The 19242-nt window shown below is 40.2% G+C and overlaps 6 protein-coding genes across 6 annotated transcripts; 2 read left to right on the top strand and 4 right to left on the bottom strand. All coding sequences in view use genetic code 12, as the record gives it.

Annotated features, from left to right (window-relative positions):
* The first annotated feature begins 1191 nt into the window (after positions 1-1191).
* RJT20DRAFT_10449 (uncharacterized protein) lies at positions 1192-3575 on the top strand. The gene has a single exon (XM_064915704.1). The coding sequence runs from the start codon at positions 1333-1335 to the stop codon at positions 3310-3312; it is 1980 nt and encodes a 659-aa protein (XP_064776969.1). The 5' UTR covers positions 1192-1332; the 3' UTR covers positions 3313-3575.
* Positions 3484-5198, bottom strand: ATP3 (F1F0 ATP synthase subunit gamma). The gene is made up of 2 exons (XM_064915703.1): positions 5036-5198; positions 3484-4468 (listed from the first exon to the last, which is right to left on the bottom strand). The coding sequence occupies exons 1-2, from the start codon at positions 5080-5082 to the stop codon at positions 3655-3657; spliced, it is 861 nt and encodes a 286-aa protein (XP_064776968.1). The 5' UTR covers positions 5083-5198; the 3' UTR covers positions 3484-3654.
* Positions 5199-7747: 2549 nt separating this feature from the next.
* Positions 7748-10847, top strand: CWH43 (Cwh43p). The gene has a single exon (XM_064915699.1). The coding sequence runs from the start codon at positions 7825-7827 to the stop codon at positions 10762-10764; it is 2940 nt and encodes a 979-aa protein (XP_064776967.1). The 5' UTR covers positions 7748-7824; the 3' UTR covers positions 10765-10847.
* Positions 10617-12436, bottom strand: FTH2 (Fth2p). Its single transcript, XM_064915701.1, has one exon. The coding sequence runs from the start codon at positions 12272-12274 to the stop codon at positions 10931-10933; it is 1344 nt and encodes a 447-aa protein (XP_064776966.1). The 5' UTR covers positions 12275-12436; the 3' UTR covers positions 10617-10930.
* Positions 12437-13390: 954 nt separating this feature from the next.
* RJT20DRAFT_91535 (sterol transporter) lies at positions 13391-13978 on the bottom strand (the record flags this gene model as incomplete). The annotated part of the gene is made up of 1 exon (XM_064921379.1): positions 13391-13978. The coding sequence occupies one exon, from the start codon at positions 13976-13978 to the stop codon at positions 13391-13393; it is 588 nt and encodes a 195-aa protein (XP_064776965.1).
* A 1357-nt stretch (positions 13979-15335) lies between these two features.
* RJT20DRAFT_90966 (uncharacterized protein) lies at positions 15336-18260 on the bottom strand (the record flags this gene model as incomplete). The annotated part of the gene is made up of 1 exon (XM_064921355.1): positions 15336-18260. One exon carries the CDS (start codon positions 18258-18260, stop codon positions 15336-15338), a length of 2925 nt encoding a protein of 974 aa, XP_064776964.1.
* Between the last annotated feature and the right edge of the window lie 982 nt (positions 18261-19242).

Genomic DNA, 19242 nt, shown 5'->3' with positions numbered 1-19242 from the left:
TACCGGAATCGTTCGTTTTTACGACAAAAAGTGATCCACAGTCTAAATCAAGCGGAGTACCAACACGTTTGAGAATATAAAACAATGAACATAATGTGAAGGATCGTTGGTAATTTCACGACACGTCGAATGAAAAAACGTTGGTCAACGTTCTTATAACGAACGAAGTGCTCGGCTAAACCCAGTAGTTTCGACAGTAACGAGATCTTCCTCTATTGTGGACTCTAATTATTGGGAGCTTATGTTGATCTTTGTCCAAAAGGTTTGTTGTAGCTCGACGGCTGGCGTCCACCTAAATCTTCTCTTCTCTTTGTAAGACTCTCCCTAAAAGACCTAAGTTGACCCATCTAATGGGGCCGCATTGTTTAGTGGAGCCCTAAAACACCCTTTGGCAGTCTCAAAACACAAATACAAACAAAGGAGCCTCGCGTAAACAAGCCATGACTTCAAAGGTTTTCCCATGAAAAGTTTGTTTGCATGGCAAAACTCTATTCTGATTCAATAACGAAAATTCCTGAATTCCTCCACCGTATCAGGTTTGTTTAAGGTTTCAAACTCAGTCTCTCTCCTACAATCGTTCGCCAAAATCAAGTACATGCAAAGCCACGGATTCATGTCGTTTCGTGGAAGGCTAATTCACTCGCGGCACCTACGTATGTCTATCTCGCAATCTATGCATGGCATCCGTATCTGGAATATTATCACCTCTCTGTATATACTGTCTCTATTTTGTATGCGACTAATGGTTGGTTTCCCCCTCAACACGGCAGTGTGGAAATGCTTATATGGTGAAAAAGTGTTGATCTTTAATACTCTCAGTGGTGAGCATTTGGTGCATTGTTTTTTTAACTGGAGTAAAATATTTCTGGTGCTTCTTTCTTATTGCTCTCAACAGCGTTGGTACTTTTATACGTGTTGATCTTGTAATATTTGTATCGGCGGCAGTGCAAAGTCGAGTTCTCCTGACTAAAGGTATCCACAGACCAACTCGCTGCAGTTTGGAATCTTTCGTGTCGTTGTAGAATTTTACAATTATCATCAGGGTTAACATCGTCCATCATATCACCGTATAAACTGTGATCCGCTGTAATCCCTTTTTTCGAACAAGATCATCCCTTTGTACTCTTCCCATCGCTACTATTCCTTGCTCATAAAACAGACCTTGTATTTCAGTCTCCGTCGGTCAAACATTTTCTCATCTGTCCATTCGCTCAGCATCTTTCGGCATCATTTCAACGAAATCATCTCATAGCCCCCATCGCATTGTATATCTAGCAACTACAAACTAATACCCGTTCGCTTGTATCAGAAACATATTCACAACATAAGACCATGATATCCCGATTATACACAATTATAACAGTCCTCTCCGGTCTATGTTTGGCTTTAGATCTCGGGTTTGAGCCAAATTACTACGGAGATGGAGATAGAGTAGAGCTTCTCGTCAACAAAATAGAATCTGACAAAACACAATTACCTTATGAATACTACAAACTTCCATTTGTATGTCCTCCAGGTGATACAGCAAAACCTGTGCATTTATCTCTAGGAGAAATTCTTAGAGGAGATCGTATATGGCAGAGTAATTATGAGTTGTATTTTGGCGTTGACATGCCTTGTATGAGACTCTGCGACCTTATAGCGAGAGAGAACAATTTAAAGAGAGCGGACCTGCTCATTAAAAATGGATATGTCGTGCATTGGTCCTTGGATGGCCTCCCTGGTGCAACTACTTTCGTGTCTAACAACAATTACAAGTACTATGCTGCTGGCTTTCCACTAGGCTTCGTCAAGGACGACATCTCGTACATATATAACCATGTTATGATTGTCATACGATACCACACCGAAGGCCCAAACAAGCACAGCATTGTAGGGTTCGAAGTGTATCCTAAATCTGTGAGTAACGAACAATGTCCTGGACTGTCAAAGAACTTTCAGAATTTTGCAATTCCAGTTGAGTATAAATCTGATGGAAAACTTGCGCCGCAGAAGAGTATTATTCCTTATACTTATTCCGTCTACTGGCGTGAGGATAACTCAATTGAGTATGATTCACGTTGGGATTTATATTATGAGAACGAAACAAACGACTCTAACCATCATATCCACTGGATCTCCTTTGTGAATTCCTTAGTGTTATTATTTTTGGGGTCTTTGATCGTAGCAATTGTGCTCTTGAGACTTTTAAGGAAAGATATTCTGTCGTCCCTGGTGCTTCCTAGCCACGAGGTTGAGAGAAGTTGGAAGGGCTTGATATCTGAAGTATCACAGAAACCTAAATTCACTGCTCTTTTAACTACTTTGGTGGCGAGTGGAATCCAAACTTTAATTGCAGTAGTTGGTGTGATTTTTATTTTTGTTATCAACAGCAAATTCAGTTTCAGCAGATCTCGTTCTGCCAGTACGTTTTTCAATGCACATCAGGGAGCGTTCTTCTCGTTCTCCCTTTTCTGCTTCATAGCTTCTGGCTGCATCTCCTCATACATCGGAATCATTGTCCACAAAATATTTAACAATGACTACCTTAATCAAGAATACTCAATCGGCAAGACAGTCAGGTTGTCATTCCTATTTAGTGGATTCCTTCCCTGTTTGGCATTTTTGGTTATCTTGTTCCTTAATTTCTTTGTTTGGGCAAAGGAATCATCAACAGCTCTTCCTTTTGGAACAATAATTGTGATCTTGCTTCTCTTTTTTATTATCGAATGTCCCTTAGGTTTTATTGGTGGTTACTATGGAAATCGCAGAAAGTTTGATCGGAAGAGTACCCTATTCAACTCTTCTTTGTTGTCCCCAACAAAAGATCTGTTTGCAGACTTCGCTCCAAAGTCTTTAATTGCCGAGAAGGGCCCTTGGTTGTTGAATCCATTTATTAGTATAATAGTGTTTGGACTCATACCCTTCGGAATTGTCTATGTGGAACTCTTATTTATCTTCAATTCCGTGTGGTTGGAAAAGACTACATTCTACTACATGTATTCGTTTCTATTCCTTACAACTGTGATACTTATAGTCATCATTGTGGAGTCAACTATAATTGCCGTGTACATTTCTCTTGCGGTGTACCATAATTCCCATTGGCACTGGCTTAGTTTCCGTATAGGGTCAAGCATTAGTTGGTTCATTTTCGGATATTCGATTTACTACTTTGTGTTCTACTTAAGTGTCCACGACTTCGTCAGTAGCTTGCTCTATTTTGGATACATGGCTCTTGCGTGCACATTAATTGGTGTCAGTTGTGGTGCGGTTGGTCTCTTGACTGGTCTAGTTTTCATAAACAAGATTTATCGGGCAGTAAAAGTGGATTGAAGAAAGCTCAACAAGACAAGTGTATTAATAGCAGGTAATTCCTGGTTCAGTAATATAAATGTAAAGAAAGATTGGAAGACCCTATGGGAACAATGTAGGGATTGGCATAAGAGATGACAGAGTATCGTATACAAAATCGAGTCTCATAGGGCGAGAGACAAAGTCACCCAATTGGATTGGAATAAAAATTTAGATCGTAATGTATATTTCTGTAGTTCATTTTCTAATTCTACTATCCCAAAAGATAAATAGCGGCGATCCTTCTAGTGGGCCGGGAATAAATTAAATAGGCAATAGAACAGGAGGATGATAGATGCGTGTTCGACACTATGCTTTGATCGCTTAATCCAAGGATGAAGCACCAGTAATGATATCCACCAATTCGTTGGTGATGACGGCTTGTCTGGTTCTGTTGTACAAGATGGAGTAAGAGTTAATCATATCACCAGCATTCTTAGAAGCGTTATCCATAGCGTTTCTTCTTGCAGAAATTTCAGAAGCGTAACCCTCAGCTTGGGCAGTCAAGATGGAGTTGGCCAAGGAGAACTCAGCAAAGACCTCAGAGGTGTCCTCGGATTCCAATTCATACTTGCTTAAACCTGGGGCCTTCTCGATAGCCTCGGCTCCTACAAGACCAAAAGTAGTTGGTTCGAAAGCAACACCAGAGACGAACTTGTTGTACAAGACTTCGGTGTTTTCGTATTTGCCCAACTTGTTGATTTCATCAGCAATGAGGGAGACTTCGTAGAAGTTTGGAGCTTCCTTACCGACACCGTTGAAAGCTAACTTGACCTTGTCACCGTGAGTTCTCAACAATTGTTGCTTAACCTTGTCACCAATAGTGACAATGTCAACAGCACCCTTCAATTCCTCACTTCTTCTTCTAGCGGCCTTGGCGACTTGGGAGTGGATGGAACCACACAAACCCTTGTCAGAAGAAACAACGATCAACAAAGTCTTGTCGGCTTCTGGGGTTTCTGGCTCGGCGTTGGCGTAGAACTCAGCATCGGACTCATTGAAGACACGGGAAGCAGCCATAGCACGTTGAGCCTTGTTCAAACGAGTAGAGGCAACAATCTTCATGGTGTTGGTGATCTTCTCGATGTTCTTAATGGACTTAAGACGCATCTCAATTTCACGCAAAGTAGCATAGTTTCTATAAGACAGTTAGTATATTTCCAAGCAATGAATTTAATGAGGAAAGAGTTATTTGAACAATTGAGACCACATCGACGACAGTTATTTGTTTTGGAATCAAATACTAGGTGTGTAACATGCTAATGGAAGTGGTTATTAACTTTGGTAAAATCTATTGAATTCTGATTGATTCTGGTTGAACTCTGATTGAACTTAGTCAGGTTTCTTCATCTTGGCTTTTCTTTCGGATACGGGAACTCTTGTCTGTCTTCATTAGAATTTTCTGCAACTCGAGTGTTGAAGACATAGCCGCCATTAGTATTCAAGAATTCAGCAAAAACTTGTAAACTGCCTATTTTGATATATGATATTTAACTAGGAAATTGATCATCCAGATGACTACAAAAACATATCAGATTCACTTCGGATTTTTCAATTGGGCCGAATTGGTCTTCTTTATCCGTTTTACGTATTCAATTGCATTTCAATTAGGGTTCTATTCGTCCTCTTATATCACCATTCGTCGTCGTCGCTTTACTTCTTCGATTCACTCCATTCCTTCGACTTTTCTTCATATTCTACATACCTAGCACCCTGGGCACGGGCAACCTGAGCTGCACCTAAACGAAACATGTCTGTGGTAAGTAACGTGTAGTATCAGTAGAGAACAATCTGAACAACTAAACTATATCAACAGTGTTACTTTCATTTACCGCCAACAGATTTTCCCACGATTTTTCACTTTTTGTGTGTCGGTTTTGTGAGAGAAAATGAGCTCGGAATTGGGCGTTGGCGAGTTTTCATTGGTGGAGCATGTGTCACGTGAATAATATGAATGCCTAGGGACTATGGTAGTATATGGTAATGGTTCGGGTGAATTGGGTCCAAAAGGTATTAAAGTGTATTATGGAGAGGTTAAGTGGTGAATCCGATTGCGAGTTGGAATGAGTTTAGCATAGGTGTTGTGTCCTCCTCGGGGTTGTCCTTCTATGGGTATATACCATTCGTTGATTTGGTACAATTGGTTGGAAGCAAGTCACGTGATTTATACATTTAAATTACATACAGTGCTGAAAGTAGTTAGTGTATACATATGGATACCTATGGGTAAGTATATGTAGATAACAAGAATGGGTAAAAGCTACGACATCTTGATGTTGTCGAACGAAGTATTTAGAATTGAGTAGTTAAAACGATTCCTCATGTAAAAATTTGTTGCGTTTATATGACTTCCCCCTTATGAAAAGGAGTGAATTCGTAGAAATGAGACTTTAACCTCTGTTTCTGGTTAGTGTAGACCTCTTATTTACACTTGCTCTACAAATAGCTACGATTCTCTTTATAAATAACATCTAATAACATAAATGAAGAATGAATAAATTGAATATGAACTAGAAATACTGCGTGAACGTCTGTTGTATGAATAGTATGCTAGAAGGATGGTATTCCTTGGTCATAACAATTGACTCTACGGGCAATTGTTCACTGATGATGAAGAACATGCCTAATAATGCACAGATCTGAAGATCACTCGTTAGGAAAGCTCCAATGTGTGGAATCCATTGTAATGCTGAATGTAGTTTGAACCCATTTTAGAATTTCCACAATTTGATCTACAGATGATAGGGGACGACTTGTTGATTCTGAACCTTCGAAAGTTCTACTTTCGATAATTTTACTTGGATGGGTCGTTCTTTTGGTAGCCTAAGTAACCTTCCAACGGGTAGTTCTCAAGCATCTTCATGTACTTCAAGATTAAAGGTCTACAGTTCTTCTGGGCATCATCCCTGTGGTATTGCTTGCACTTTCTTAATGCTTCATGTGTGATTCTCAATGAGTAGGTTCTGATCCATTGTTCTCTCATCATGGAAGTTCTAGCGGCATGCACCTCTGGGAACTTTTCATAGTCGATGTCGTCGAAGGACACCAACTCTGGTCTCTTGTGGTCCTCGTAGTTATCTAAGCCTAAATTAAGTTAGTATATTTGCACAGAAAAATTCTTGATAGTGGAATATTCACATCTACATGGATGCTACTATCATCTGTAGCACTTACCCATTGTATTGTATGCTAAAAGCTGAGTTCAGTGTCAACTGTATCTATTCAATACAGCGTTTATCATGTTTGGTTCATTATAAAAAGAAGAATTTTAACTGGATATTGGTTGTGCGGCGCGCAAACGTGACTCTCGGCACGTGATGATAAATTGACCTTTTGTTGTAACATTGAGGGGAGTTTGACAGTAGAAGAGTAATGAAGCAGTTATTTAGGTCCATTATATTCGATTCTGGTTTATTCGATTCTGGTTTAGTGATATGGTAGACCTTTACGTTTTTACTAATGACTGTTTTGTGTAAATTTTGTATTATGCTATGCTATATTTATATATCTAAGGTGTCCCATAAACAGTGGTAGCATATCATACATAAATACATATACATATTTATATACAGTATTATTCACATGAATGTCGCTCCATTCTCAAATAAATTCCCTTACCGTAATGTTAATATTTTAGCCACTGAAGATAGTAAATATTTAGGTTTGGTATTAATTAAACTATCCAATAGGTGCGACATTGAATGGGACTGAACCCGTGAATAGCACCACTCAATTGTTACAGATATCCGGTTTGTTATTTTTGCTTTAGCTAGATAGACTTCGTGATATCAGATTATACCAACCGGTTTTGCGGACACACAAAGAGCAATACTGCTTTTCTTAGCTCAAACCCATCATAACTGAATCTTAATCAATGTCGCGCCCATTGATCAATTGATTTACTACAGAAGGGTCATTTTTGGTTGACATGGGAGTCTCAATATTATGGATATGAAGTGGCCATTTTCTTGAGAGATTCTCAAGTGCGACATTCATCTGAATAATACTGTATTCATCTTCTGATGTGCTCCTGCATTTGCTCCTTCATTTGCAGTTCACTTCGGCTGCAACAGACAGGCACTTTTTCTATGACAGAAGACTCTTCTTCACTTCCCATTGTCTGCCAGTGTAGAAGCGCAGAAGCATTTCATTTCAATGACAACTTAGAACACTGTATGTACCATTGCTATACAATGAATTATTCTTCCGCTTTCTTCCGCTTTATTGCCAATATAAAAAAATATGTACTATGTTTACAGAAACCTCAGTTTCCCTCAACCTTCACTACAAGCAAATACAAAATACAGTGTTCCACATCTTCGCATCCAAATCGGTACCTGTATCACGTGTTTGCATACCGAGGAGGCCTCGTCGTCATCAACCCTAATGATAGAAATATTCATACCCTGACATTAATACGGCAACGAAATACTAGTCCATTAAGTGAACAAACGGACGTCGCCGCGATCCTCAATTGCTCAACCTCAAGGTGCCATGTCCGAGAAGAAATCCGTAGCACCGGTTGCTGCTCCAAAGAAGGAACTCTTCCGCATTAATGCCAGCTACATAGCTATTCTCCACACCATCACTGCCAACTCTGCATTCTTTGCTGCATTGGTGGTGGGAACTTGGTTGCATTACCACAAAATTGTCCAGAATGCTTCATACGGGTATCCAGATGAATGGTTTCCAAGTGTTTCGGCAACAATTGGAGACCGTTACCCAGAAAGATCGATTTTTCAAGTGTTAATCGCATTGACATCTGGTCCAAGATTTTTATTGATTACCTTCAACTTCATTAGACTCTACAAAAAAGGGTCATTATTGCCATACATTGCGTTAGTTTCTGGTATTATTAGAACTTTTACCTGTGGTGGCTGGGTGTATATCACCTCTACCGATGACCACGACTGGCATGACATTTTCATGATCAGTTACATTCTCTTGACTATCCCATGGACAGTCTGCATCACTCTTTTATCAGACAAAGGATCTTTTGAACGTAAGGGACGTTTCTACACTTCTACAACCTTCTTCTCAACGATAGTCCCATTGATTTACTGGTTTATCCAACATAAGGTCCATGTAGTCCCTGGAGCATATTCCATTTACGCTTATTTTGAGTGGGCCCTCATCATTTTGGATGTCGGATTCGATGCCTGGTCGATAGTGGACTTCAAGAGCATTGACATCGCTATAAATGCCGATGGAATAGAGCTTTCTTCGTTGTCTTCTAAGACTGCGAAACCAGTTGCTGCAGTCAATGCTAAGGCCAAGAAAGAAGTTGAGGAGTTCTCTGACCTTGAATTTATATTCAATGTTGTCAATTCTACAATATTCTGGACTATTATGACATCTTTGTTCTTATGTGTGTGGTATTTTCCATTGTGGCATATGGGAATTTCTGGATATGAAGCTGTCATCTTGACTTTATTCATTTCGCCAATTCTTTTGATTGTTCCATTTTTCCGTAATTTTATTTCCAATTATCCATTCATCAGTAAAGTTCTTGCTGTGATTTTTGGTATTGGTGCCTACAAAGTACCAAACCCTGAAGACAGACTCTTGACAATTACTGCAGGAACTACATTTGCTGTTATTTCGTTGGTAGTTGATGTTTGGGCATTGTCTGACCAACCAAAGAAATTCAACTCCTATATCATTTCCATCTTGATTGGTTTACTCACCACTTCAGTTTTTAAATTCCTGAATTATTCCAACAACCCTATCTGGCCCATTATGAATAAGGAAAATGGTGGTTACAATGAAATTGGAATCTTCATTGGTTTGCTTGGGGCTTTATTCACTCCAAGTCTTCACTCGGCTGCCTCTTCCACCCCAATTGTGAAGAGAACTGGAGGCTCTTTCTTCCTTGCTGCTCTTGGTCTCGGAGGCTATTTCTTTTCCATTCAATCTTATTTGAGTGATTCGGCCACTTTAGCGTTGTGGACATGGGAAGGATATCCTATCAGAGGACCTACTCCAGTTTCTGGTGCTTTGTTCAATTTAGGAGCTATCATTATAGGACTTATTGCAGCAATTGCACTTCCCCCCAAGCTTTTCAGTAACCCTTTTTACAACGCTATTGTTGGCGGTGGCAGTGCATTTGTACTCTACGCATATAGAGGTTGGTTGGGCTACGCCGGTGCAACAGGCTATACTTTCTACTTAGTCTCGATAGCTCCTTTGATCTGGCAGTCCTCTATAGGTTACAACCCAAGTTTGCTTTTCTCATTTGGCTTGTTTATTCATGTTATTATTTGTCTTTCAAGTGTGTGGATTGTTGCATATGCATTTGTTCCTGGTGGACCTTTGTTAAGGGAAAGAACTGATATTGTGTTGTCTGTTTCATTCGCTCTGATTTTGGCTGGAGTATGGAACTACAATTTGAGACTGAAGAATGACACTGCCAAAATAGAATTCCGCAGTAAAAAGTTGTTAAGACAAGCCCTCACGATTTTGACTGTTTTGTTGGCCTTTTCGGTCTCTATCTTCTTCAGAAGATATCCAACCTCCCCTTTCAAACCAACAAATCCTGATTCTAGGTCGTTTACCACTGGTATTTGGTGTGTTCACTTTGGTTTGGATAATGATATGTGGTCTAGTGAAACAAGAATGAGAGACTTGATTAAGGATGCCGAGATTGACATTATTGGTCTTCTTGAGAGTGATACCCAAAGACTTATTGGAGGTAACAGAGACTTCACACAGAAAATTGCTGAGGATTTAGGAATGTACGTCGACTATGGTCCAGGGCCAAACCAGCATACTTGGGGTGCAGCTTTGTTGTCCAAGTTCCCGATTATTAGCTCAACGCATCATTTGTTGCCATCTCCAGTAGGTGAGCTTGCTCCAGCCATTCACGCTACTTTGAACATTTATGGCGAATTAGTGGATGTCGTTGTTTTCCATTCTGGACAAGAAGAAGATGTTGAGGACCGTAGACTCCAAAGTTTGGGTATCCAAGAAATAATGGGTAACTCCACTAGACCATTAGTTTTATTGAGTTATTTGGTTACCAAGCCATTGGAGGGTAACTACAATACTTATGTCAGTGAAAAATCAAGGATGTATGATATCGACAACACTGACTGGGATAGATGGTGTGAATACATTTTATTCAGGGAATTGAAGAAAGTTGCTTATGCTAGAATTTCTAGATCAACGATTACGGATACCGAATTACAAGTTGCTAAATTTAAGTTATTATCTCAAAGAGAAAAGAATGAAAATGATCAATCTTTCTTATACGGCAACAATTATGTGGATGAACAAAGTATTCCAGAGAACTTGAGAATGCCCCTGTTATTGAGAGGAGATGGTGTAAGAGGTCATAGATACCATGTTTTTGATGAACCAAGATACTTTGCTCAGGAGAAATGGCAGTTACATAATGACGAACATAACGACAGCAATGAAAAGGAGCAAAATTAGAAAATATATCACCTTGACTAGATATAGAGTAGAGGAAACTTAAAATTTTGATGTACGTAAATTTTAACCTAAAGGATATGCAACTAGTGATTAGATGTATCATAATAATCACAATGATGGGGTATTAAACTTTAATGTATTTATTATGCGCTAGTTGAGGAATAGATCATGACAATAATAATCTAGATTCGGCATCTCTTTCAAGGATGTCAGTAGAGGTGCTTCTCCTCAATTCGTCGTAGTCGTTAGGGTTGACAACTCCGTCCGAACTGCTGTTGTGTTTATGGACTTTCTCATACATCTTCACCTTTTTGCGAATTCTCTTTATTTGCCATTTGACAGGGATCAAAGGCAATACGCCTTCTCTTTCTTCGTATAACTTGAATTCTAACCAGACAATGACGGCCAACCAGTAGGCAATATAGGTTCCTACGCTTCCATAGGTAGCAGAATTTGTCCAGCCAAAAATGGCGTTGAATACCATCCACCAACCGTCTTTCAATCCGTTACAGCAATTAACATGCCATACACTTTTGGAAATGTCGTATGAGCCGGGCCCACTTCCGGTTTCACTTGGGTCGAACCCATTGCAAAGTCTGACGTAATGTTCAAGTTCTAAGAACCATACACCTCTGCTCATAAGACCAGCACTGACAATATAAAGGAAACATGTCAGACAGATAAGGAAGTATTGTAATGACATCTTATTGCCTCCCTTATACAAAAGATATCCGATGAAGGATCCAAAACTAACTCCACAAATAATGGAAATTGGAATTGATGTTGGTGGCAGTGACATACCGATTCCACCAATAAATACTACTGCCTCCAAACCTTCTCTTAATGTGGTTATAAGAGGCAAGATAGCCAAGAAGTATTTCTTGGAGAACAGTTGTTTCTTATGAGCTTTCTTTCTCAAAGTGCTAGAAGAGCCCGCCACCAAGCATGCCTCTTCTTGTGGTTCTGGAGTTGGGCTAGAGCCGTAAGTGTTTGCTTGGCTGCTATCGTCTCCTAATTTTGCAATCTCTTCCTCGCCCTGCAATTCTTCTCCGTGAACATCAGTGCTGTTATAAGCGTCTCCCAATTTGACCCACCATTTGACTTTCATTACCTTATTGATCCTGAGCAAACCTATGCCCATAATTGTAATGATTAAACTCGACAAGAGAGAGAATACTCCCTCCCAAAGTCTTTCTGTGTATGACCAATAGTCCTTGCCGATAAAGTAAAATGCTGTAATGAAGATCAACCCTATAACAAGGCAGATGAACAAGCCAAGTAGAGCACCAAACCAGACCTGGAATCGTAACTTGCTTTGGACTTTCTCCAAATGACTATCACATTCCTGCTGAGTACTGGTACTTGTTGCCGCATCAGGCTGTGTGTTATGGTTGTGTGATCTCTGGTTGATAAACGAGAGAAGCACTGAGATGATAATAGCGGTTTCCAATGTCTCCCGCAAGATGATGAAGAAGATCTGGATCGAGAAATAGTCCGCGAACTCTATCATATTGGCTATATGAATTATCGGTTCTGAATTCGTGTAGAAATTTCGGACTTTTTGCCCCAGCCAAACTTGCAGTTATAGTAAGTAGTTCCAGTCGTAAATATATATTTAGTTGACACTTCCAGTTGTCTTCAATTATATCGGGATCAGTGAAAATCTCCATCACTAACAATTTTCGCGAATCGCGAGGTTGCATGAATTTTCTGGCCTAAGAATTTATTGAGACAAAAGGAAGGCACTGAGAAACGTCGTTAGTGAGCAGCAATAGACAACATCTTGGCGTACTAAGAAATATGTTAGATGCTCTGATTATAACCATGGGAATAGGATGATACCAGGGGGTCATGGTGTTCTGTTTGCTAAGAGAGTAATTCTAGCATTTGATGGCAAAATCGTATGGCCTTCGCGTATATTCTCTGGGACACGAGACGTTATATTTCTTTTGTTGAATTATATATGTTGTATGGTGGTATGTTCTCTGGTGTGCTTGGCTTGTTCTTTCTTCTTCTGTTCAGTGTTCCAACTCTCGTTATTTCCTTTTCTGGCCTTGAGAGTGTTGAGAGCTCTCACTATCTCAATCTCTCACTATCTCTATCACGCAGCGAGACAGAAAAAAGAAAAAGATCTTAATACGGCGGTACAGTTTAAACTTTTAAGTTGCCTACTGCGACTCTACTGCGCGCTCGGAGGAACCACACTTTGCGAAGAGCCAGAAGAACTCCCCAGAGTGGACGGTTGAACGGCTGGGCAATAAAATGGAGATGTTTTAGTAGAATTGTGGGGGTGGGCAGGTCTACAGCTTAGGGGTCAGTTTACTTACCACTTTCGTAGCTTCCTACGGTAGCTCTGTTATTAAGATGTACATTCTACATATTGAAAAAGAGTATATGTAGGGACCTAATAGAGAAGAACCACCTTCTAAAGTATCTATGCATTTTCGCCGGCCCATGGGATGAAAGGACAATATCTAAGGTGGACAATTAAATTTAAGGTACCAGGGACCCAGCGGGCTCTAAAAGATCATTAAAATGGAAGTAATTGTAATTTTTGAAGCAATAAGCAAAGCCTAGTGTGCCCTGCCACATCTGTGATAGAGCAACTTCCACAGCAACCAGTCCTCTAAGCTGGTGGGAAGTCAACAGTGGCAGTCAAGCAGGTGATGAAAACATCCTTCTTGGTGTAGGCTCTTGCATTGACAATGTACTTTCCTGGAGGGACCTCATTAGGGATTTCGACTTCCTTGGTGAGGGTGATTGTTCCCTTTTTGATAGGACATTCCAAGTCAACCTTAGTAATCTGTTCGCACAAGTCGAAAGTTTGGTGGATTAACTTGATAAAACCGTATTTGACGTCAACCTCTACGTAAGCACCCTCTTCAATGTCCTGGCTGATGAATCCCGTAGCGGTGAAAGTCAAATTCTCGCCTCTGACTGGTGGATTAGGGTCAATGACCACTTTCTGCAAGTTTAATATCTGGGGAAGAGATGCATCGCAATTGACGATTGGGGAGTCGCCTGGAACAGGCTTTTCATCGACATCTGGGAAGGTTTGGATTACAATCTCGAGTGGATGCTGAGCGACGTTGCCGACTTTGAATGTAGAAAGAGCCTTTTCAAAAGCTGGTTGGATGGCGGGAACGAACGATAAACCGTTCACGGAGAGCGAAGAGGCCAAAGAAACGATAGCGATGTTTTTTAATGAGACCATTGCGTTAGGAAGCTAGGAGTGGACGAGACAGAAGCAGAATAGAAACTAATCTTACTCTACTAATACTCAAAAGAATACCGATAAAGTAGCAAACACAGGAGCAATCAAAAACATCAACCTCACTTGTTATCAGCCATAACCGATGGAATAGACGCCATAGATAGGGGAGGGGTATAGTGAGCGTGATACTGTCAGTGTACAGGAGCGTGCTACAACGTTATAAATTCGAATGTAATAATATATTATTGTTGGACATGAGATGGAGGTGATGGCTATAATACGCTGGAGGGTGAGAGTGTTTTCTGCAGGAGCAGAGGGTAGTAGGTGGAGCACTTATATTTACATGAAGCACATATTTGGTAAGATTGGTTGGTAGAAATAGTAGGCAAGATCAGTAGGTAAGAAATCGTAAGTCTAGAAGAGGTTTGTACAGAGTATTGCAAATGGAAAGGGTGTAATCACGAGGATATAGAACTTCGTGGTTTTTTTTTTTGTTTAAGTTCTTGAAGCTCTCAAATTATTGGCAATGCACCGCCAGGGAAAAGCTTTCAACAGTGGCAAGAGCAATACAGCGTGCACCGTGAACCGGTCGTCAATTTAAATTTGGCATTGTGGGGAACATATTGTTGGATACAGCTGATCAATGTGACCTACGTCAATGATGTAAATATTCTGGGAAGAAGCCTTGTCATAAAAGAAAAAAATAAATAGAACTTAAGCTTTTCGAGACTCTTATATAGTGGTAGCATGATGATTATGCAACACAGCTGGGTGTCTTGTAACTCTTAAATATTCAGATAAACTGTCAACGTCAAGGGAGAGCAATATTGTACGTATTCCTTCTGTGTCGAATTATTTAATTTGCAAATTGTTCCTGACGAAAGAAGAAAATGCTTTAAGCTAAAGAAAATGTAGTATTGATAATTTTGAACAAAAAAGCAAAAATACTTCATTCTACAACATAAATCCAATTACTGAAAAAGAAGTTTCTGGTTGTAGATACCTTAAAGTAGAAGTGTCGACAATATTCATAGCTATTCAAGAGGTGATTGTGACTTCTGACATTTCCAGGAAGTAATACAAGTTCCAAAATTTGCAGCCATTAAATTTATTTAGAGCGACACACAGTGCTCAATACCATATTCGCTCGCGTTTTGGATAGCTGTATCCATTTCTTCCCACGTAATAAATTTAGGCCAAAAATACCTTTATCCTCTTCCTTTTGGTTAGCGGTCAATCAAGAATGATACATTAATTATTTAAGAATTGTCTGTTTGCAATGAAATTAGTATGGATTCTGTTGTGCGATTTTTTGCACTCTATAAATTAAAATAACTATACTTATGCTCTCTAATTATTAACCAGCGATAACCAAATTGGCAGTCATGGTATCAAACCTTTCCCTGACCAACTTAGTCTCGATTTTCAACAACTCATTGTATAATAGTTGTCCAGATGAAGATTTCAACATTTCTTCGAGTTTAGACTCAGATAATTTCCAAACTACTGAGTCTGTCACCGTAGTGTATGTGATCTCCCTATAGTCATTGGTTGAATTGAGATCCCCAAATGCCGTCATTGGCAAGATGCTAGAGTGCAATTCGCGCCCTTCACTTTCAAGCTTAAAAATTGACCTTATAAGACCCGATTCAACAATAAAGAATGCAGCCTTGTCCTTATTTGTATTATAGAATTCGTAATTTTCTGGAATCTTTTCCTTAACGAAATAAGATGCAATCGATGTCCAAAATTCCTCATCTTTATCAGACAATCCTTGGAAGGTGATCATAATCAATGGCAATGGTTGCTTCTTGAATGATGAATCTGCAGTTGAATAGTACTTATTTTGTGATTTATGTTCATCTTGAACTGTTCTTGCGGCAGCACTGTATACTTGGGCTGTTCTAGGTGTTCCAATATCGAAATTGCTCATCAATTGTCTTGTGTTTAAGCTTGCGCTCTGGGGTGAATTGAGAGACTTCCTTGAAGGCGAAATTCCACTTGGGGGTCCACTCGATGGAACAGAACGTATGTTGGCTCTCTGCTCCTTCGTCTTTTTGACAGTTTTATATGTTTTTAAGAAGGAGTTCTCACACCATTCTAATGCGTAGTTTAATGTATTGAATAGTTCAATTGGGTTCTCTCCACTGGCATTGTCCCATAATCCAGCGTCTCTCAATCCTCTTATAATATCGTCATCGTCTTCTACTGAAGAGATAATTAATTGAGTATTGAAATCATTAGTCAAATTGAGCACCCTTCTGAAACCCTCTGCTGCCGAAAAATCTATCGAGCTCACTCCTTTCATGTCAATAATTAAGAACTTAATTGGGTTCAACTTGAATTGGTCCTGAGCAAACTTCGCTTTGATTGCATTCTCGACTCCACCAATGGAACCAAAAAATACGGTACCTTGTAACTTAATTACGCATATCTGTTCACCAACATCCTTAAGGAAGTCTTGTTGCTTTGGATGTCTTAAGACTGTTGATCTAGCAACAGATCCAGAGTATACGCCTTGAACAACGGGACTTCTACCAGCTTCAACAACGAAGGATAAACATGCTAGCAAAATACCAACCAAAATACCAATAACAAAGTCAAAGGCACCCATAGTTACCACAATGATAATAATAGTGGTGTATTCGATTTTTCTTAAACGTCCCCAAGTGTCATAAACCGACTCTTTCAATAATTCATATCCTAACAAGTAGATCAAAGCACCAACCACACAGACAGGGATGTATCCTATGACAACTGGGCCAACCATCATAATACCAGCTGTTGCGACAGCCAATAATACACCAGCCAAACGATCGTTAGCACCAGCCCTGATGAATAAGACAGAGTTAGTATACACTAAATAGTTTTGGATGGAGCCTACTAAGCCAGACAAGGCGTTCGAATACCCATGTGCGACCAACTCTCTGTCCACGTCTACTTCATCCATACCGACAGTCACAGCTAAAGCAGGAACATTAATTGGAACATGCAATATGCCGAAGAAGGTCAAAGCTAACATCGAAGGAACCTGTTTGACAATGGACCACCAATCTACTAAGTTGAACTTGTACAACTCGTAGAAACCATACCATGGTTCGTTCGCTTCAACAGCTGGGAAGACCCAGCCATACTGCCTGGCTTTTTCCAAGTTCCATGATGGCACTATTAATACAAGGAGATGGAAAACAACAAACACCGTCATAAAGTACAATGGTACCAAAAGTGAGTCATGAAATCTATGCTGTAATCCGATGAGGATAATGGCGAGAACCAAAGGCAATGTCCACTCAGACAAAGTAACCGGATTCAAGAAGAGAAACTTGAATGTCTCCCAGTTGTACTCTAATCCTCCTTCCAACCTCGATGAAACTTCAACACCAGTTGCAACCAAGAAATAACCAACACCTCCGATACAGCCAACGAGGATGTGTCTTGGAAAGAATCCGACCAAAACACCCAATTTACACTTACCCAAGATGTAAAAGACAAGACCAGTGACAACTGAGGATATAGCATATGTAGTGATTGTGGTCGCTATTATTGCGGCATCAGACTCTCCTGACATCTCGGATGCAATTGAGAGAGCCATGGTATGAAAGAATGGAGTAACTTCAATCATTTCTGATCCTATACCAGATTTGAATGCAGACCCACCCAATGAATATACTAATTGAGATACAATACATGACATGTAAAACATTGAAAGACCAGCTGGGGCCAATGAAGCAAATATAGATTCACTGATTGGGAACATAATTGTTCCGTACGACAAACCATCCAAAATATTGAGAAGAGTGCCCAAAAATACGGCTGGCATGTAATGCAATGGTTTTAAGACATACTGGTGCAAAAGACTTGGTTGAGGTTGGTCAATGCCAGTTACTGGTACCTCTTTTCCAAAAGTATCCAACCCTGGGAGTTTCTTGTTGGGCCCTATGAACTCTAAAGTACCGACTTCCAAATCCAGAGTCTTCAGAGGATTCCCAGAATGGAAAAGATCCAGTTCCTCAATGTATAAATTCTTTGGAGATTTAGAAACCAAAGGAGTTGTGCTTGTTATTGAAGTCAAGTCGGATTGAGGAGCCTCCCTTCCTCTTATCGGCTTGGGACGCGATGACGCTCTATAAGAGACTTCCTCTTCGACAGCGTCATCTGGCAGCTCTTCATCATTAAGATCTGTGACACCTATGCTGGCCAAGTTGGCAGTTTGCTCGTGAATTTCCACACCAGAATATACCACAGATGAAGGGAAGTTGTTGGCGTTTGGTCGATGGCTCATACTGATATAGCTTCTGCCTCCGAAATCAAACGGACTAGGGCTGCTGCCGCCTTGTTGAAAGGAACTGAAAGCGTCGGAGATGGAGTACTTTCTCCTCGTAGGCTCAAAGGTTTCAGGTGCAGCATCAATGCTATTATTTAGGCTATTTTCACTATTTTGACTTTGGCCAGGCACATTGTGGAGACCAACGATCGACTCCACAGCTAGAAACTTGCTATCCTGGGGATGATTTGTGTAGCTAGACGAGCCGTTGTTTTCGTAGGACGACATCCTTACTACAGAACCCTATCCGTCACGAGTACCTAGACGATTATGGACTGGTTATAGTATACTGAGAAACTCCACAGATATTTTATATCTCTTTGGAATATAGGTACTATAAATATTGGAACGGTGCCAGTGAAAAATTGCAGTACAAAACTCAGGAGACAAAGAGCACAAGTAAACGAATGCAAGAAACTCAGCTACGGTAACCAAAAAATAAAATATTATGTTCTTGATGGCAGTTGTACAGTCCGGAGCTGGAAATGGATATTGCAGAGTTGGAAATTACGAAGAGGAGGAGCTGGTTCCAGGAAGTCATCACCAGTTACAGGTTACTACGAAGACTACGACAAACACACAGAACAGAGACCTGAGGAAGCCGAAACACACACAGAAGGCGGGTCGGACATTTGTCCGCAAAACCGACAGAGAACCTGCTAGAAAATATGGACTGCTTAGGCAAATTCTAAACCCCACTGTAATATCATTAGTATCTACCATGCATCTCTGGGGGGCTCATCTATCCCAAGTATTGAAGATAGGTACTGACAGTAACATTGGTCGAAAGCGGCACTGATAAAGAAAGCGAGCATTGTTTAGTGGTGCATATGGAACACCAATTAATACACCATGTCGGTAAATGGCAGGTGTGGGCGGGCGGTGAAATTTTTAATGCGGCTCGGATTAATCATGTGCTATTATACATATTCGAGCCTAA

Source organism: Scheffersomyces xylosifermentans, assembly GCF_036884685.1.
Source record: "Scheffersomyces xylosifermentans strain CBS 12540 chromosome Unknown RJT20scaffold_1, whole genome shotgun sequence".
Taxonomy (NCBI): Eukaryota; Fungi; Ascomycota; class Pichiomycetes; order Serinales; family Debaryomycetaceae; genus Scheffersomyces; species Scheffersomyces xylosifermentans.
This window is presented reverse-complemented; position numbering and strand designations above follow the sequence as displayed.